At 38.9% G+C, this 20,713-nt stretch overlaps 1 protein-coding gene and 1 long non-coding RNA gene across 2 annotated transcripts in view; both read right to left on the bottom strand.

Annotated features, from left to right (window-relative positions):
- Positions 1 to 1,081: 1,081 nt before the first annotated feature.
- LOC118224895 lies at positions 1,082 to 4,684 on the bottom strand. The gene is made up of 3 exons (XR_004764716.1): positions 4,125 to 4,684; positions 2,683 to 2,773; positions 1,082 to 1,879 (listed from the first exon to the last, which is right to left on the bottom strand). It is a non-coding gene; the product is annotated as an uncharacterized LOC118224895 (long non-coding RNA).
- A 481-nt stretch (positions 4,685 to 5,165) lies between these two features.
- Positions 5,166 to 20,713, bottom strand: part of LOC118224803 (uncharacterized protein C1orf87) — a 27,687-nt gene continuing 12,139 nt past the window's right edge. The window contains exons 2-9 of the mRNA XM_035412530.1: positions 8,499 to 8,566; positions 8,157 to 8,292; positions 7,722 to 7,884; positions 7,304 to 7,486; positions 6,698 to 6,931; positions 6,421 to 6,492; positions 5,966 to 6,125; positions 5,166 to 5,774 (exon numbers count right to left, since the gene is read on the bottom strand). Coding sequence (XP_035268421.1) covers positions 5,614 to 5,774; positions 5,966 to 6,125; positions 6,421 to 6,492; positions 6,698 to 6,931; positions 7,304 to 7,486; positions 7,722 to 7,884; positions 8,157 to 8,292; positions 8,499 to 8,566 — 1,177 coding nt within the window. The 3' untranslated portion in view covers positions 5,166 to 5,613. The remainder of the gene's footprint in view (positions 5,775 to 5,965; positions 6,126 to 6,420; positions 6,493 to 6,697; positions 6,932 to 7,303; positions 7,487 to 7,721; positions 7,885 to 8,156; positions 8,293 to 8,498; positions 8,567 to 20,713) is intronic.

The raw sequence follows: 20,713 nt of genomic DNA, 5'->3' as shown, positions 1-20,713 counted from the left end.
CTAGTCTTGTTTTATCCTGTCCTAGACACACCGATTTTGGATGAATGACATATTTTCAACATCAAGGTTTTTGAAGTGTTATTTGGAAACTATAACTGACTACCCTCAACAACGGACAATGGTATTATGTAGCTTAAACAGTAATCACAACCTTTGGAGAGGTAATTTAAATTTTGAATATCCCTGTATTGTTTCCATACATTTCATCTCTAAATAATGTCTACTGAATTTAAGATCTGATGATTTAAATGGCTCCTTCCTTCTCAGAACAATGCAAGAATTTATTTAGTCATAAATACAAATATACAATATAAACATCAGTCTCTTGACTTAATTGTTGTATTTTTTCTCCAGAAAAATGTATATATACCACAGTGCAGTTGTTATCATGGTAGTGCGAAGACAGGTTTTTTCTTTTGTTTTTCTTTCTTTTATTTGGATATTAGGCCCCATTTGATGGCTTAACTCAGTATACATTCAATTTTTAAATGCAATTGAAAGTTTGAATCCCAGATGGTAAACTGCAGATTACCTTTGGCAGAGGACAAGCACGTCTCCTATAAATTAACTCATGAATGTGCAGTGATATTTAACCCATCCCAAGCCATCATGAAAAGTATTCTGACGATGGTTTTAATGCAATTATAATGGCTACTTAAGCAGGTGTGGGGTGGAGGTGTTGACAGTCACACCATCAATGATGATTGGCTGGCAGAAACATGACAATTGCACTCCACCTTTGTCATTTCCCATGGGGCTGTGGGTGAGATGAAGACTAAATTGTTAATGTGATGAGTCATACTGTAAATGAGGCAAGCAATATAGCAATATATAAATATTGTTAATATAAAAAATATAATATAAAAACATTAATATAGAAATACAGACAAAGGTAAAATAATATTCACACTGTATTAGTAGCTTCCAAATAACCAATAATTTATTTTAAAATATACCAAAATGTGTTTCAAACAGTGCTGTGATTTTCTTTTTTACAAATATTGTGCGCGAGGTGCAGGGCCTGTATAAACTATAATTGTTCTCACACAATCTAATATCGGTAACAAAGAGAACACCAGAAATATATATTTTTTATTAATTACAAATTACTTTTGTACATATTTAAATTAAAATATGTTAAAAATTTGAATTATGCTAACTTTAATATGAATTACATGCAATATAACTAACTAGCTAGCTAGGTTAGTAGCCAAGAAAAGACTTCAGGTCATGAAATAAATCACAGACATTGATTACTTTTATTTTAAAATATATATATATATATATATATATATATAAATATCTATCTATTGAGTCAACAATCCTAAATAGGAAATTAAATTTGACTATATTACATCACACTAATCAGGACAGGAATGAACTGACAAAATGGTCCTATATTCAAAGCAAGTCAAATGTACAAGAGTTTGGCATGAGTACCTGTAATTATATTGAGTAGTACAAAAAATATGAAGCTGTATTCTTGAATATCAACATTTTCTATCTTTGTATCACACAGGGATATAACAGACTGAAAGAGAACACATGAATAACTAATCCCTGCCGTGTCTCTGTGAGGATTGTACATTTATAAGGACACAGCCCTGCGGGCGCTATGTCCGAGGTGCTGCTGCTGCTGCTGCTGGGCAAACTCGAGTCTGAATGCCAATGCCCTGCAGTTGCACCACATCAGTCAGTGAGGCCAGGAGCAGCTTGGAAGAAGCAAAGTCCTTCAAAAGGACAGGGTCACGGAGCAAAGGACAGGACCTTCGAATCTGAGCCAGCGACACTCCTTCAGGGTGCCTGTGCATGATGTTGCGAAGGGAAGCTTTGAGTTTGTTCACGGGGTCATTTTGGGCGGCAGCTGAATTTCCTGGCCCTGATACAGAAGGTGGAGAAGGCAGAATTCAGTCTGGCTGAATGTTATAAAAACAATGTTAAATGTAAATGATTCCCTTAAGTTGCTATTAAAGAAACATTACAGTATTTAAATGTTTCTTTACTGCACACTGAAAAGGTATTTTATTCTCCCCAGAGGAATATCATTCTGAATATCCTTGCCAAAAATATTGATGCATTAGACATTATATATTTAAACATTAGACATTAAACATTAAAATACAAATGGAATTAATCATCACAGCATGGACACATTTACTTCTTGTTTGTCTGTTGGCCATCAAACCATCTGTTGGCTTTAATTAAAACAAGCGCGAATCTGCAATAGCTACGACCGCACATGCGCATGCATCCATGTGTGCATGCATCCGTGCACACACCCTCACACAAACACGTGACCTCTTCTTTGGCTCATGGCCTACCTTTCCACAAAATCTTGTGCAAATCCATTCGGGAGCTATGCACCTTTTTGTGATAGGCCACGCCCATCGCCACGCCCCCTCTTGGTCAATCAGCCTTGAAAGTTACTCAGCTCTACCTTCGGTCACGAACCAACGTCCATGCCAAATTTCAGTCTCCTGGGGCGAAAACCGTGACCACTACGGGGTGGGACACTTCTTGTGGACCAACCGACCAACCAACCGACCGACCGACCGACAGACAGAGCTATAGAGATGCGGTCACAGCTAAAAACCTGTACAAATGTGTTCAAGTTATATATGAGTTTGTAAATGAAAGTCAACAAAAACGTGAACAAAGAATCATATGATAAAAAGTGCTCACCTGATGCCGGCATCTGCCATTGAAGGGCATCCTTATAGGACAGGTGTTTAGATCCACTGTGGTGATCCATCCCCGGCATTTCTGCAGGTCCCTGAGTATATATGAGGATTAAAGGATGTTTTTTTTTTTTTTTAAGTTAAATTAACTATTCTGTAGTCTACTGGGGGGAGTCAGCAATGCCACTGAGGATGGGAACAGATTTAATAAACTCATAAAGAATTACAGTCCTCTGCACGGGTCTACAAGCCTGATGAGTGCTTTTACAGAGAACATTTCTGTATACAGCACCATATGTTATGTGAACCATTGTCTGTACCGAACATTAATGTGCTATTGGTGGCTGTCTCTGTTTGAATGATGCATATGCAGTATGTTCTGCTGCTGAGAATGTGAATTCCACCAAATAAAGTACATCAACCAACCAGCAGAGTTGGATAATCCAGGTTCAGAAAGTATAAATTCATCCCTGGATTTTGTTCCAGTCACCTGGATTTGCTAATGAGCACCATTCTTCAGCCAGGAGGTAGAGCTAAATCAGCTGGCTGAGTTCAGGGGTGGATGAAATACATGGCAGGACTTTTACTTTCTGACCCCTGGAATGTCCACCTCTGCCAACCAGACTGTATTAATTTTGGTAACACAGAATGTTGAACTTGCGAGATGAAATTTGAATGATACTTTAAAATGATCCAGTACAGTACTAGTCACATGAACAGACACGTACACTTTTTTCATGGTTAAAATAGTCTCAACCTGTGAAATGCACTGATGACTCAGTGTAAGAAAACAGGTGACACATCTATAGCTGAGCAATCCGGTCTGTCACTGTTATCAAAAAGTAAGGTCTGGTCCTGAGAGAGGTGCACTGCCTTAACTTTAAGAACCCTCTGCCCTTTTGACCCATGAGCATCTCAACACAATTTTATTATAACTATTTTTTGTAGTTTGCACCTCAAAAATATGATACTGTCTGTCCGTGCGGTACTTCAGTCACTCCTGACAAGCCTCCTCTTTGTTTTTTGGCATTCGTCATTAATAAAGAGTTTAACTGAACACCGGCTCGCTCCTATTACAAAACTGAGCGCACGGATTGCAAAATTTAGCGTACGGATTTCCATGTTGAAATATATATTTTTTCGCCAAGTAACTTGGCGTTGACATCCGTATTATCGAAGGTGCCCGAGAACACAATACAAACTTTCACGCCTTATGCTTAATCAACGCTATCTTTTAGCTTTACCTTTTAGCAGACAGCTTTGTACGCATTTATGTTATTCATGGCGAATTTATCAAAGTTATACAGAGAACAATGGAATGTCCATCTCATATCTATGCCAACTAAATAAGTTGTGCTGGGCTGGTGAAGGTTATTAAAATTACAACATAGGATAAAATATCAAAAATGAAAGAAAATATACAGTACATTTTTTAAAAATCCTTACCTAAAAGTGTGTTAGCAAAAATCGCCAGCAGCTTTGTTTTCTTTTCTTTCGTTTTCTGTCAGATATAACATTCAGAGCTAGTAACTATGCGAGAATAATCTCAGGACTGTCAGTTTCATTTTCACTGAAATACGTTTATTTGCTTGGGCGAATTTACTACATGGGCGTGGCTTGCATCTCCGCACCATGACGTAGTCAGTCTGACATTTGAGACGTTCGCGGAAGAAAACACGAACTGGTGCGTTGGTGGAGTAGAATCTCAACAAAAACACGTTTTCAGCGTACAATGCCAAGTTACTCAAAAAGTACTGCCTCTAAGTGATTAAAATGTGCAAAATCTTGACCTGCCATCAAAAGTGTTTATATCAAAATAAATGAAGCGAAGTTCCAACAAGCAATATTGACCATCTCAAAATTCAACGATATCTATTTCAGAGAAATACTACCCCGTCCCCTTGGCCCTGCGTTTTTCCATCTTACCATGTTAAGTCTGGAAGTCTGAAATACAAATAATTTATAGTGGAAATAACCTGCAACTGACCCGTGTTATACTTAAAATAGTAAAAAAAATAAATAATAATAATAATAATAATAAATTAAAAAAAACATTTAAAACATTTAAAAACGACGCTATTCGTTTGAATAATCCAGTGCGTGTACTGCTTTGGGTGTTGAAAAGCACAGCATGAATAAAATGAGTTGTTATCCATCCATCATCTATACCTGCTTATTCCTTGTCAGGGTCATGGGAGGTGTTGGAGCCTGCATGCATTGGGTGAGAGGCAGGAATTACACCCTGGACAGTTTGCTAGCTTATCGCAAGGCACACACACCATGTCACCCACTGATACCTAGGGGCAATTTAGAGTTTCCAATTAGCCTACCTGCATGTCTTTGGAACCCGTGAGGAACCCGAAGTACCCGGAGGAAACCCACGCAGTCATGGGGAGAACATGCAAACTCCACGCAGAAAGGCCTAGGCCGGGATTCAAACCGAGGACCTTCTTTACCATTTCTTTTTTTTTTTTCTTTACCATTGTTTTGTTTATAAAATTGTGTTAACAAATAAGATGCTTTTATTATTTTTACGTTGTGAAATTACACTGTTGTACTTGTTTCGCTAAACTTTATCTGTCCCATAAACCTATAGTACAATAACAGTTACAAAGTTAACAATTTAACTTAATCTGTGAAAACTGCGAAAATAGGTATATTCTTATTACAATGTAAGGCAATTCAATAATTTAATTTAAAGATACATTACATTATATTACAGGCATTTAGCAGATGCTCTTATCCAGAGTGACTTACACAACTTTTACATAGCATGTATGTATCTGGTATCTGCCCTTTGAATTGTTCATATTTTCAGCTTTGATTATAATTTCAGCTCATCTATGTGCCATTTAGATAATTTGATCCTTAATTTACATGCAATGACTAATTGTTTACAATGTGGATTGTAGGCCATTCTCATACACACGTCGCATTACAATTCTTTCAAGATCTGGAGAAGTGAGTCCAAATGAACCCTGCTTTCTGACTGTGAACCACGGATTGCCTCATCAATTTTCACTGGGCTCAGGTTCAAGTCGAAGATGAGATTGTAGTTTTGAATCAGGCGTCTCGCCTTATCCTTGTCAATGAATCCTGAAATTGCAGAAAGTGCTACGTTATCGCTCTTTCGCTGGCCAGTATAAGCATAGTACAGTAACTGTTTCTTACTGAGTATCACTCCCATTCTGTAAAAAGAAACATTTTCTTAGAATATAAAACACAATGCTGGAAAACAAAATGGACGGTGCATCCTGTTTTAATACTGTGTTTGAGAAGCACAGTACCAGAGTTTTGGGTGTCACACATCCACATTGCTTCCTCCATTTTTTGGAACCTCTGCAGCCAGATCTCTGTCTCCCTGGGGAGGCCCAAGCCTGGGGGGGGCTCACTGTGGGTGGGGTCAGAAACACTCGCAGATCTCTGCAGCGCATTCCCAACGTCCGGCTGAAAATGGAGATTGACACCGCAAAGTTTGCATGGAAACAAACTGCAGAGTAAAGCAAAATTACAGATTCTAAATGCTTGCATAAATCTAAAATTATGTATGATCACCCATCAAAAAATGATGTATGATCAGGCTTTAATATCTGATCACCTTGACTTGTAACCAAGGAATGTAGTCACGTATTTGCATTCATGGAATATCTTTCATTTTGCTGTGAACAATACATTCATGCTAATTTTGTGAATTTATTCATCAAAAATGAATCAACACCAAGGGATTAAGTGGAGGAAATACCTCTGTTTTCTCCTGCTGTTCCTCTTCTAATACAGCATCAGTGACGAGACTGAGTAGATCTTTATAATGAATCTGTAAATGTTAAAATGTTAAAGCAATTAAGACAAAGTGAAAGCTGAGGCTATTTTCCAGACAAACAATCTAAATGTGCCATGTACCAATTGCTTACCTGTATTTTTACCAATACTTAGACCTAATACAAAAAAAAACTGACTTGACACCTTGTATGAAATGTCAATCTTGCAAGTCAATTGTACAGACGCTATTCTTACAGTACCTCCTCTGGGCAGGCTGAACTGGAAAAGGTATGGAGGAGCAGTTGTAGTGTGGGCAGCTTGAGAGGAACTTCATTTCTGAAGAGCACCTGGGTGAGATCAAAGTGGTCAACAGTCCCGCAGTGGGAGGGGTCGAGCTCTTGAAGCTCCATCTCAATGTTCCTCAGCGCCTCTTTTCGCCAGTCTTTCAGCTCTTCGGACACCGCAGTGAAAAGGAGGTCTACGTCTTTTTCTTCCTTTAACGAAATTGTCCATCAGCAGCTGTGCACCCCATACGTATTCTTACATTCTTGCATTTTACGTAAGTACTAATAGGGTGAAATATTACACACGCTAGGGAACTTAATGATAAAATAACATTACTATTTTCAAGGTAATAAAGCAGGGGTCCTCAATCTTGTCCAGAAAGGGCCGGTGTGGGTGCAGGCTTTTGTTCCAACCACACAGAAACACTCCTGATTCTCCTAAACAAGGTCCTTAGGAAAGGCTCTAGTGGCTGATTGGTGGTATGAGGTGTGTAACTGTTTGGTTGGAATGAAGGCCTGCACCCACACCGGCCCTTTCTGGATAAGATTGAGGACCCCTGTAATAAAGAGAAAAACGCGTACTTTGTGGTGCTCGGTTCCTTTTGTCTCTTCTTTCTCCATCGAGGCACTACGAACTCCCAGCTTACTCGAGTTTAGCCTCAGGGCTACGTGGGGAGCAGACCTCAGTGTGGGGGTCTTTTTAGGATTAGTACAGGCCAGTGAGCGACACCCAGGGGGTGCTGTCACACAATGTCTGCCTGGAACCTGGAACCACCGCACACACAGGCACGCACACACACACACACACACACACACACACACACACACAACACAGGTGTATGTACTGTAAACTGGAAAGACATTAATGTTAAGATACTAGCAGTGAACATTTCCCACAGTCATTTAACATTAACCTTGGCCGGTTACACAATGTCACATAAACCAATGTTGCGTCACACTCCCTAAAGATCGAAGGGTAAAAGCCCTGCATCCAAAGTACCTGCGGAAGCACAGGCCATGGGGACCACTGCCCCCCACCCGACGTGTGCCTTGTTTGTGTGGCCACGCCCTCTTCGTCAGGGGGGGACTTAGCTGCCCTGCTTTCAATATTCTGTGGTAGGTTTGTACTCTCCCCGGAAGCATCGCTATTGACTTCTTTTTCCCTACAACAGAGGAAGGCACACAGTACAATACGTCCAATTTGTACTGACTATATTTTTTGCATAAAAAATGCAGCTGACTTTACTATGCATATAAGAATCGTGGCAGGTTTTAAACACTTACAGTATGTAAAAGTGAACAAGTTTCTTGAAAATTTTAGTAAGAAACAGAACTGAATTTCAGGTGTGTGAAATGTGTCATTTTGGCATTAATATAAATCTGGGAATGGGGATGGATTTCCCTCTTTCCGCTTCCCTTAATTCCTCCGACTCACTTTTCCGGCTCTTCAGTATAATATCTGATCAGTTTGCTGCCAATGAGTTTCACAACCAGCTGAGGAGCTGTGTCGGCTCCAGCAGTATTCCCTGAAGCCATAACCCTGCGACACTCACTGTACCCAAATGACTTATCTGAAAGGAAAGTAAAAATAAGCATATCAATAGATTTTTTTTTTTTAAAGGCATTTTGCAGAAACAAGTCATTTGAAGAGATTGCGGCCTGCATGTGGCACATTTACAAAATCCACCTTCAGTGTTTCTATACAGAATAATTTAATGTCATATTTTATAATAAATATGGTCAAGAGGCTCATTTTACAGACACGCGTATTACTTACATGCACAATGAATCCACCGCACGAAATGGACTCCCTTATTTGAATGATGAGCACATGACAACTTCAGCCTGAAAGAAATGGTTTCAGATGTACAAACAAGTGCAGTGGAAACCTCCCATTGCACACGGGGGACGATAAGTTCCTGTGTAATTCTGCTGCACCATGGTTACCTGGCTTGCCCCGCCCATCTGGAGGCAATCTGGATACTGCAATCAGCAGACTGCATGTTTGTCTAAGCAATCAGTCAAGAATGATTTATTACCCTCAGGCTGTTATTGAATTAGCGTGGGTAGACACACAACAATAAAACCACCTGAGAGCAAAACGAACAAACAGGATGGATTTAGTCTCAAAGTTAAAACAGACAGCAAATGGAAATGAATGGTAAATGCACTATAAATATGCTTTACGTGATTCGTTAATTAACTCGTTAACTCATTAACTATTTTTGGCTTTTCAAAACAATAACTGGTTTATAGATTTATTTTGGAAATGGATTAAAAACATTTAAAATAATTTTGCCTTTAAAAGCAGATTTAAAAAAATTACATGAATGCCTCTAGATGGCACTATAGCACTAGTGATGTACATATCCATAAATTAATATATGGATAATAAATACCATTGTGCCCCTAAAAGCCTCAAAATATGCATGAATTTTATAAAGCATTATTTTCTCACATTTCTGCATACACATTTCAAAGGACCCCCCACAGTTCTTCCTGCATTCTCATTGCCGGTACCTTCGCAAAACTGAAACAAGCTTCATCCTTATTGTCCTAATTTACACAGTTGCTTCTCTAACACTATTCTTCTTGTGTGTGTGTGTGTGTGTGTGTGCGCGCAATTAGGTGCAATGCCACCTTAGACCAGGGAAACACATAAATATGGTAGGTATGTTTCAAGATGGCATTCACAATATACTGTACATTGTTAAAAGTTAAAATTCTGAGCAACTGGTCACCACATCATGATCTGGAGGGTTTATTTTTCAATTCACTGCCCTGTGTAATTCCACACAATCTAGTTGAGTCGGGAAGGATAAATATTCAGACAAATAAAATATTAACTAGCAAAACTTTGTAGATATTGTGATTAAATTGCATTCAAAGCTTGCTCATAGCTAAAACAATTATTGGGGAATAAATCTGATTTAAACAAAAAATGTGAGAAAACCATGATTTCCCAGGAAAATGACTAATTATACTCTATTTCAATTCCTCCCCAAAACCACTCAACTAATCATCACATAATCCATGTTTCAATGATATTTAATTAACAAATATTTGAGAAATGGCAAACCATCTTACAGCAGACTAGGAGCGCCACTGGCATTATGTGAAATTTGGGATTCTCGTAATTCTAGAGATTTATTCTGCAAATAATTATTTTTGAGATTCTGGTGTAACATTCAAAAATGCTTAGGCCCACTCAGAAAAAATCTGACACGTGCAGCTGTTTTATCTAAAGTAATATTCCTCTGAATTTGTGAGGCATTACAGTTGTAAAATGGATAGCTATGTAGATCATCGTAAAAACATTGGAACAGCTATACGACCCAACCAGTCTGTAACAGTCCTGCATTTGTATCTTTGGATTTATAATGTCAGTTAACAAGCAATTCATGTACTGTATTGCACTAAATAAGAGTCAAAATTTACTGCATAATATTTATGCATAAATATTATTTCTATCCATAAAAAGCCATCTGACTAATGAATTGTGGAAAAGTATAATACACAGAAAATGCTCTGCTAACAAGTAATTTCATTTAAATGGCTTTTCTGTTTCAGACTACCATGTTACTTATATACACTGTGGCCATGACAGTGTTGAAAGAGTAAATGGATTATTTCTTCCTTCAATTTGCTAGGCCAATATCAACAGACATCATCTAGATATTAATAACTTTTTTAAATGGAAACACTTTTCATTCTTTTTTTTCCTTCGTGATAAGGAAATCCTGCCTGATAAGTACACCAAGAAAAGATAAAGAACCTAATTACAATAATTACCATAGTATTAACTGGCTGAATAACCTCGGTGCTTTAATTCTGTAACCCTTTGATGAAGTCATAAAGTCAGACGGTGGGTTAGCGGTTTGTGAAGCTGCAGAAATGATGGGGATTGCATGTGGAGGAGAAAGCTCTGTGTGCTCTCAGATAGAAAGAAGGCCTTAGGATCCACCACCAATCTCCAGCCTAATTTAGCTCTCCCCCCCACCCCTCCACCCCCAACCATGAAGCTGGTGCTTAAATTAAGTTGAAATGACAATTCATTCTGGACGGCATTAGCATCATCTGCATTTTAAACAGCTTATTAAAGTGTGAAAGTCAAAAGAGAAAATGCTATCTTAATTATCAATGAATGAGAGTTCACAGAGGCAAGGTGTGTGGCGTCCGCACGAGCACGGACCCCCTTCTCATTCTGATTACAGACACCGAAATCCTAAATGGGGCATTCAAATGAATCAGAGATGCATGAAATCAGACTAAAATGGAGCGGGTCCACACAAAGCTGTCAGTCTGGGCTATTTCCGTAGCAGAGGTAAGAGGCGCCATGTTGAGCTGTCACGGCCGTAAATCCCTCTGACCCTCAAACGTATCTATTGCCCCATTAAATATAGCTAACTTCCAACCGTCACCAGTGACTTATATCAATTATTTTTATTTTGTTTGATTTATTTAATTTTTTTTTTTTTTTTTTCTGCAATGTCTATGCCCAGAAATAACCTGAAACAGAAGTACTGTAAGTACTGTAAGTTCAGACAAACCCTGGTTGCTTTCATATTTTGAAAGGGTTGTTTCATATACTGTACCATATTTTGAAAGGGTACTGTAGACATGCGACTGCACCATAGCCTCTGCAGTGGGATGTTGTGTGGCAGGCCACATTCTGTGAAGGAGGTGATACCGCAGGGAATAACTCACAGACCGTTGCCGTGAGGACAGGAAAGCTTTATACCTTTCCACACCGACTCCTTCACTTCATGCTTATTCTAGCAAGCTAGAAAGGCTGAACTATACAATGTGTAGTGCAAGTGGATGATGGGTGTTCCATTTTTTGTCATTCGTCACAAATTTGCTTTTATTGTAAGACACAAATAGTATTTTGTTTAGTCAAGGATTATATTCAGCACATTTGGTTTATCCTTCCTTGAAGGGCTATCAATTGATAAAGCTTTCAACAGGGAAATATCTGTCTGCTAGACGCACCACTACTGCTTTATCTCACTATATAATAAACTGTAGCCTCGGTACCTAGCTTCTCTGTAACAAGGCTGACATGACAATGACAAGTAAGATTAAGATCAGCTACAAGAAGGATGTCTCTGCCATTGGAGCAAAAATTCGTCTTGGGCGAGGCTTGGGTGTGCTGTGCTATCAGAAAAGAAGGTAAAAACTGGTTACAGTCTTCATCAGTACCAGTTTAACGTCAACGGGGTTTGCTTTCCTAAATCCAATAAATCCGTTCTACACAATGTCCAATTTGTCATAATATTCTTTGATTTCCCCACGCTCCATTTATGCTGTGGAGCACAGTGATTTGAGAGCAAGGATTTAATTAATTACCCAGCCAATTAAACTCAGGGGACAGCAGTGAAGGGGGGCAGTGACAGAAATTAGGCTTTCTTCTCATTTCATGTGCATCCTTTGAGGATGAATCAATAACCCTTTTCTGAAGGGCTGGATCAAGTTTTCACTTCGAAGCTAATGAATGTACAAGACGCCCGAACATGCACCCTAAAGTAAATTTGAACTTTGTGACTAAGATAAAGCTGATGAATTATACAGGAGAGCACGACTAAATATACCAGAGTAAGCGCTTCCAACAGCTGGCAAGCAGGGAGAAAGGGCAAAAAGAGATAAATGTAGAAGTGATTAATTGATCATTTAATGGATTGTCTCTCTGTCATTAACCTTTGTCTCTCCGCAGATTATGTGTCTATTTACACCGGATATGAACATGACAGGTAGTACATCTCCTCACTGACTGCCGTACCAATCACATTGATCAAACGCCACCTGCTGAATATACACCAGTATTACAGACGGAGATGATCCATCATGGGTTTTTCCTGGAGTTTGGAATACTCCAGTTTCAAACACAGTATTTCTCCAAATTATTAGAAACCACAGTTAAGAAATGATATTATATTGCACAAAATAGTTCTTTGAGGAATGTGCGTGCACTTTACCGTGTGTCTGCAATGGATTCTTAGCGCTTTATCTTTTGGGCAATGCTTTACTCAGAGCTACTTCGGATTTAAGTTTTTTGTGGACACTATAGCTTAGTTTACACAACAGGCCTTGATACTCAGACCACATTTTCCAAAATTGGAAATAGCTCTAAAAAGGAAACTTGCCCTAACTCTGAAGATAACTTGTGGAGAGTGTTTAGCATTTTCCCTTTAATTGTGTCTTTTCAGCCAACCGAACCTACTCCTTCCTGGGATTTCATTTTCAGAAACTGAATTCAGGGAGTATTCAACAACATTCAAAGTCCAGTGATATAAATACTTTCAAATGACCATAGAAAGGTGAAGTATTGGTATTTTTTTTAGAGAGTGACCCCCCAGTGCACCACAGAGGTCCAAGCGGCCATGTGCATTCTGCAAGTGTAAATGGGATCTGTGAAGGTGCGAGCAGGACAGTCCTCTGTAGCTTCCAGCTGTGAAGGCAATAATAAGCTTGTCTCCATAAGACAGCTGTAAATGTCAATGATGGAGAGAAGTACAGAGGCACCTCCACAATGTGCTGAGATATTTATATTAGTTCATGAATTTCTCCATAATATCGTTCTGATGAACGGAGTGTAGTTAATCAGCTTTTGCATACCATGTCAACAGAATATTTAAGGTTACTTCAGACTGTTCAAAAGATGAACATCCAATGGCAACAAAAGTACTTAAGAATTAATATCACATGATGAATGGTGTGTAAATAGTAAACCACTATTTAAGGGATGCATTTTCATTTCCCCTTGAAGAACGCCCATGACGTGATGGTGTGTTAATCTTGGTCCCACCTCTCTTCACTTCAACCAAATACCAATCAATGCTAACACGGTAATGATATCTCAAGACATTATCTCTTTTATGAAAATCCCATATATTCTTTGGAAGCCACAAACTTATATTTCACAACGAAGGGTCACTTGGCCACAATCCCCTACATAATAACCAAATACATCTATGCATCGATTTTATTCTTCATCATTTTGATGGCAGTGAAAAAATCCAAACCATTATTTTTGAAACCTCTAAAGTTAACTCATTTAACTGACAGTCTAATTTAATGACTTATGTGATTTAATCCAGCCGACTACATAGAAACATTATACAAGCTTCTCGTACCAAACTTCTGTCCATGTTGCTCCGTGCTGATAATCATTTCATATCGTTTCACATGTTTAAATGCATTTGCATCCCGTGAGAAAAAAAAAATTAGCAAAACACACTGCATAATGAAGTAATTACCACAAGACCTTCAGGCATGTATGATGAAGTATGACATTGATTTGGCTGGCTTAGCGCTGAGCGGAGTGGTAAAATGAAAAATGTAATCAGGCACAGTGCCGTAAATCCAGTTCGTCAGTCAGCGAGCTCCTTTGTCACGATGCTTCTGTATTAAGTGAATGTCAAAAGCGATTGGAGACTGTCCGTCCTTCAGGGATCTCCGGTGACGGAGCGCAACTTTGACGCGCGACGCAGAGGCCCTGTTAAAATGCAAATTGCTTTTCCTGACCCCTTCTCGGCGATCACAAAGGCCTGTGGTGTTTGAAGTGACCTCCTTTTTAGAAACCGCAAACCCCCCCCCCCCCCCCCCCCCCCCCTTCTGACTGCTTCTCATCAGATTTAGAAAAAAAAAGAATTTATATTTTTTCAAATGATAAAATGTTTGGGACAGAAGAGCTGTCTTTAAAAAGAGAGCATTGTGTCCTTACGGTGCTATCATCTGCTTGTTCAGTAATATATAGTATATATTAATGGATCATAAGCTTTATGTCTTTTGGTTCTTTACAGCGATGCCTGAACCTTCCTGAGCCTATGAGATGTCAGTCGGCAGGCTGGACGTTTCTTTAGTTGAAACCACAACTGGTCCAGAGTTTAAAAGCATTTGATTTAGTGGCAATTCAAAGGCAGGAGAAGGAGGGTCCAGAACAAGGGAGTCCAGAACGAAAGGTCATCTTGACTAGAGACTAAAGGAATTCTTGAAACAACTTAAAGCACTTTTCTAGAACACTTTTAATTAAAATTTTTTAATTTTTTTTTAGTAATTAGCAGTTTAAATTAAGAGTGGTGAGCTTTTAGTTTCCAAAAAAGTTACGTATGACGTTCAGTGCTTCCAGTCATTTATGTAACCATTCTGATTAATTCCAGTTAAATTGCCTCCCCACTCTTGGCCACTTTATTATATTACAGGATCTTGCAGCGATAATGAGAGCTAAGTGAGAGGAAGTAAAGGAGATTTCTTGAACCTCTGTACAGAAGGGTAGGGCACACATCTAAGGACTGGCATTATTACCCTAAAATAGGGCCGGTGCCATAATGTTCGCCGCCTGGTTTAATAAAGTAATTGCCATTTTAACACATGCAAATCGATTCCCCAACGTAACCTTATAACACTCTTTGGCTTTACTTTTATTCTCTGCCAAATAATTAAATGTAGAGCTATATTTCTGGAACTGCCAATTACATTCACGAGTCCCTTTCATGGCCTCTGTCCTTCATCTACCTGTCAGTGCTCACCCAGGAGGGGGGGGGGGGGGGGGGGGGGGGGAGGATAATAGATGTGTGGGCCTTAAACCTTCGGAGTCCAGTGAGGACAGGACAACAAAGACCGAAATGAATTAACGGTGAATACATTCAAAAAGGTATTCAGGTGGAATGAGGAAGTATATTCTGGCAGTCTCCCATTATGCTGCGAGTTTTTTTAAAGGTAGGTTTCGATTCAAAAGCTGTTATTATTGCCATCTTTTTACAGGGCGCTCGGAATCATATTAGAATGATAACATAAACGTAATTTGCAGGAAATGCATTGCTTGCACATAACGTCTAAGCAAAACAAAAACTGATGGTTCAATCAAGTCCGAACCTTAATCATTACTCAAGCCTTTAATTATTTTCCAAATTACTCTGTTAGCCCTTCTGCCAAAAAAGAAAATAGCTTGTCTGTGTCTCCGTGCGAGATTATTTATTTACTGACAGATGACTCGGCTGGCAGTCGCGAAGGCGACAGCAAACAGGAGACAAATGGCTGCAGAGAAAGCCTCGGGTATTAAGTACAGCCCAGAGCAAACTGACCGATCTGCCACAACACCGGCGGCGCGAGAGGAAACAGGTGGGGGAGAAAGGTTAATAAGGACATCTCCCCTGTCACGGAGACAATGCATTCACTTTGCCAGGAATGTGCCTTAAACAGGTCCCCACCACACGCTGTGCCGGAATATCTTAGAATATTAATTGCACACTTAGCATGCCGTCGTCATACGACTTTTATTAGCATTCCATCAGTTCAATGAGCCACGACAGGCCCAGATGCTTTGTCCTGCTCTTTCCCTTATACATCCACTGTTTGGATATTTGCTTCTGTCACCATGAGGTGAACTGCTCTTTCCCCTTATGTGTTCTCCCGTCTATATTTTACATCGGTCTTTATATTTACATCGGTCTTTATATGTGCTCTCTGTCCCATATCTACATTCTGCCTGCAAAAGTGGGTGCTATACACATTGGTGGTGCGTGAGGTGAGTTCCCACTCATCACTGTAAAGCACTCTGAGAATTCGGGAAAAGTGCTATATAAATGCAATGATTCAAATGTGAATTTTATTCATTCACTCAGTAACCCAGTGTCCATTTTTTATTAATTTGATTTCAGTATGAATATTCTTTATGATCCTTGATTTTTCTGCAATGCCGTAATTGCTTGGAATTATCCCACCAGACAGGCACACACAAACACACACACACACACACACACACACACACAAACACACCACCAACACTAACTGGCTGTTTTGCTTTTTCTTTGACATGCATTTTCAGGAAAATATAAATGCATGACCTGAAAATGTTTTCCTATTAGAATGGAAAACAGCACAGGAAACTGTTTTAGAGGTCAGCAGTCACCAGTCGTAGGCACCCACATAAATCTTATTTATAAAAAATATATATAATGCAGGTTGTTATAATCACATGATATGTTGCATTCAAATAATGAAAATAATACCATGCAATAATCTCACAAAATATTCTGTATATTGTATTATTGGGCTCTTTCAACCATTCCCCAATGAGCACAGACAAAAGTAAAAAATAAAAAAAACCTGAATGTTAGTCCTGCAAACTGCTAAATCCTCCGGCCATTGCTTGAATGGCGGCGATGGCGGTTCCTATTTAAAGCACTTGATTTGCATCATAATCCCATATTAAACCCTACGCTCTTTTACATTGTGGCTCGCCGCCAGGTTCTTAAGCCTTAATTAGAGAGACTTCCCACCTCAAATTATTCTGGTCCGCGGTTATCTTGATCTGCTTAAAGTGAGAGCAACCAGTGCATCGGCACTGCGCGAGCTTTCGAAAAGACTTATCCGCCCCGTGAATGTGCGATAATATTTTCAGCCACGTGGGCCGGTTGAAATACATGCAGCATGAACTCAGTTTAGGCGCTCGTTATTTCAGTCCACGACTTTTTGGTTGTTCGCCACGAGAGAACAGGCCTTTGACAGTCGGCACCTCATTTGATTACTAAAATACAGGCAGGTTTTTGCTTAAAATGATTAAATTAGTCTCTCTGTGAACTGCAAGACAAGCATGACAACAAAACACTGAGAGTATAAAAGGCTATGGATCGTGAAAATCCCAATCCCAGTGATGGCTTTTGTAGGCACCAAGGCCAACATAGCATACAGGGTCATTTTAGATGAGAGTTTCCAAAACTCTTTTGCCAAGATTTGATGACCCACCCTACCCTAGCAGACCTCTGACATCCTTATTTGCCCACCTAGCTTCAATTATAGAAATTTTGGAAGATATGAACAAGGGTTCTGTTTGTGAAAGAGACGATTTATTTAATGATGATTCAGTAGTTGAATCACCTCTAGTCCTATCTTTGAACATCATTATACAACTATGGATGTTTACATTAGGACATTCCCCCATAATCTAAAAATAATGAATTTAATCAGAAGAGGTTTTTTTTTATTTGCATAAATACATCAACTCACATATTTCTTATTTTATTCATAAAGTATGTTTTATATTTTACTACATTTCAGAAAATTAAGAGGGCTGAGAGTTGATTGAGACCGCATTTCTAGTCATTAAACATGTGGGAAAATCACATTAAAGCGTCTCACGGGTGCATGCCCTGCTGCTTCTCTGCCCGAAGGTCATATCACACTCAACGCACCACGGCATGCTAACTGGATTCATTTACACCAAATAATGGCTTTTCTACACACCTTGATATGTCACAGCCTCCTGGGAGCTTCAGCTACAAATTAATATCCACTCGAAACCCCGGGCTACTGTAGTCTATCACTGCTGGAGGGAATTGTACAGTTATTACCTCTGATATTTGAGAAACATGTTAAAAGGGTAACCGACTCAAGCAGTCGTGGTAGCAATAGCAGTAGGTAGTGGTTATAGTAGTAGTGCGGCTACTACAGGATTTACAGTGATCTCTACAATACTGGTTCTTTGGTTATTAATCAAGACAAAATGTGTTACACAGCGACACCCAAAAAAAGTATCTTAAATTTTACATCGCAATACAAAAGTGATCTGGTGCTTTTCCTATCAAACCATTTTCTCATGAAAAAAATAGGTTTGTAATGGTGTGTTTTTTCACTATCGTAGAACAATAATAGCAATAGAGTGACATCAAATACAGGGAGTTTGCACAGTAACTTCATATAGGTACTCAAATCCTTCATCAATGCTTGAAAGGCATAAAACTGTTAATGAATTAAATCAAGCAAATCATTTAAAAAACTTAATTCACCTCCATGGAATCTTTTGAACTGAAATCGTCCTCTCTTCCCTTTAATGATTTTTTCTTGTCTCTGCGTAGACACGTGTGTTCTCAAGGTCATAGGTGTGAGTGGAAAATGGTGTATTGTTCGTCCACAACTTAAGAGAATGAAGACAAAATTAGTGATAAGGTCATAGTAAGCATCCGCTGGCTATACCTTTGACATGCTTGAAAAATGTGAAAATGAGAAACTTTCACACTCTAGACATTGATGAATTGCATAATTACAGAAATAAATTGGATTCAGGTTCAAAAGAACACATTTGTTCAGCTTGGATATAAAAAAAAAAACAGTTGTGCTCCCATCTTCATCTCCCTGATCCATAGATATTAATGAAAGTCAGTTCTTTACAGTAACCACACATTTCACAGTTTGTCATATGGCTTGTGGAGGAATTCCTCATTTCAAAGCTCATTACCCCAGGTGACGATTAATTAATGACACCAATCTGAAGCTGTGTTTACTCAGAGCTGAGGGTTGCTTACATTGTGGTTACCCATGATCATCTTACATTTACATCCTGCGGAGGAGCACTGAGCATCATAAGCATCAGGTTTAAAAGTCTAAGGTGAAATGAGTGGTCAGAGACGACACAAGGCAGCGTAGTCATGGCCATGAAAGCTCTGCTACGTGCTGCCCTTGATGTGGTAATTCAATTCCAGAAAATAGGTTTTTGCACAGACATCAGGAGAATCGGAGAGCAAAGAAAAAAATAGAGAACAATACATTTCACTAGAGGGAGACTGCCAAAGAAGTAAGAAAAATTCTTCTACCAGTGAAATTAAGAGGATAATTGGACATTAAAATAGCAGAATAAATAGTTGTTGTTTTTGTGGGGTATTTTTTGTTTATTTTGTTTTTTGCAAAGCAGGTGTGAGAAGAAGCACAAAGAGCAAAGCAAACATCAGTTGAGAACAAACAGCAGAGGGGCAATTTTGACCGCATGCTAATGATATTAGATTGTTTATTTGGTAATTAATTGATAGTTTATCTTGGAAAAACAACTTCAGGGCAGCAGGTCTACAAAGCCTGACAGAATTTCATATTTGGTTTTAAAAGCCTTCACAGTACCATCAAATCAGAGCAGTTTTATAAATATTTAAGATTATAATTGAAAGATGGTCTGTTTTTTAAATAGCTGACAAAGAATCAGCAATGCTTATTATACTGCTGTCATTCTTATCACATGCTACAATGTTTGAAATGTAGCTTATGTTATAATGAACAAATTACCAATAATAAAAGACAGTAATGATAATAATAAATTATATACACAAGTAATGGATGTATAAAAATTGCCAATAAATATTTATGTATCCACATGATAGATTTAACAGTCCAATATGGTTTACAGTCCAGTTACATAACCCCTGTAGTGTGTGCTGTACCCCCAGCAAATGAGTCTTTCTTCATTAACTTTTGCCGTGGCAGTTGCAGGATATTATCTATAATTGAATTTTTTTGCGCAACTCATTTGCAGCCAGGTTTATTATTGTAGAGATGGGGGCCCATCTGAGTGACATGAGATTTAATGCTAATTTATAGTTGTTCCACATTGCAATGTGTAGTTATGGCTCCTCGCAAATCACCGGCTGCAGATATTGTCCTGTCACACCGCAGTAAATTCCATGAAAACCGGGCCTAAGATAACAGAATGCAGACAGCAACACAGGACAAAATATAATGCATTAACCCATGCAAAAAAAAAAAGAAACTAATTCATTTTAAATTATGATTTTTTTTTTTTTTTTTTTTTTGACAGCACGGCATGGGAAGAACGTGGCCAGCCAAATATTTTGTATATTTCCATATAGATTTCACGAAATGTATTGTAATGTAAAATGCATTTCTTATTTAAGATTTTTTTAAAAAGTTGTTCTGCTTCAGCAGATTGTGAGATTGGACCGGGAACTTCACACGCGTCTTTTTTTTTCCTTAAAGTGGATCGAGAGACCGACCGATCGAGCGCTTAATGATTCATGACGGCGGCGACGTAAAAAAAAAAAAAAATGAAATGACTTCGCCGCGTGAGAGAGCCGGACGGGTTACCCTTGGAGCGGGCGGTGAGGCCGCAAGGAGAATGTATTAATGCGGTATTGATCAGAGTGACATTCCTATCAGCTGTGCCGGGCAGGGAAAAAGGTCGGCCTGTTTGAGTTTACCTCTCATTCCCAC

The sequence above is a fragment of the Anguilla anguilla genome, chromosome 4, assembly GCF_013347855.1.
Source record: "Anguilla anguilla isolate fAngAng1 chromosome 4, fAngAng1.pri, whole genome shotgun sequence".
NCBI classification, from domain to species: domain Eukaryota; kingdom Metazoa; phylum Chordata; class Actinopteri; order Anguilliformes; family Anguillidae; genus Anguilla; species Anguilla anguilla.
The sequence above is the reverse complement of the archived record's forward strand: the minus strand, read 5'-3'. Positions and strand labels throughout refer to the sequence as shown.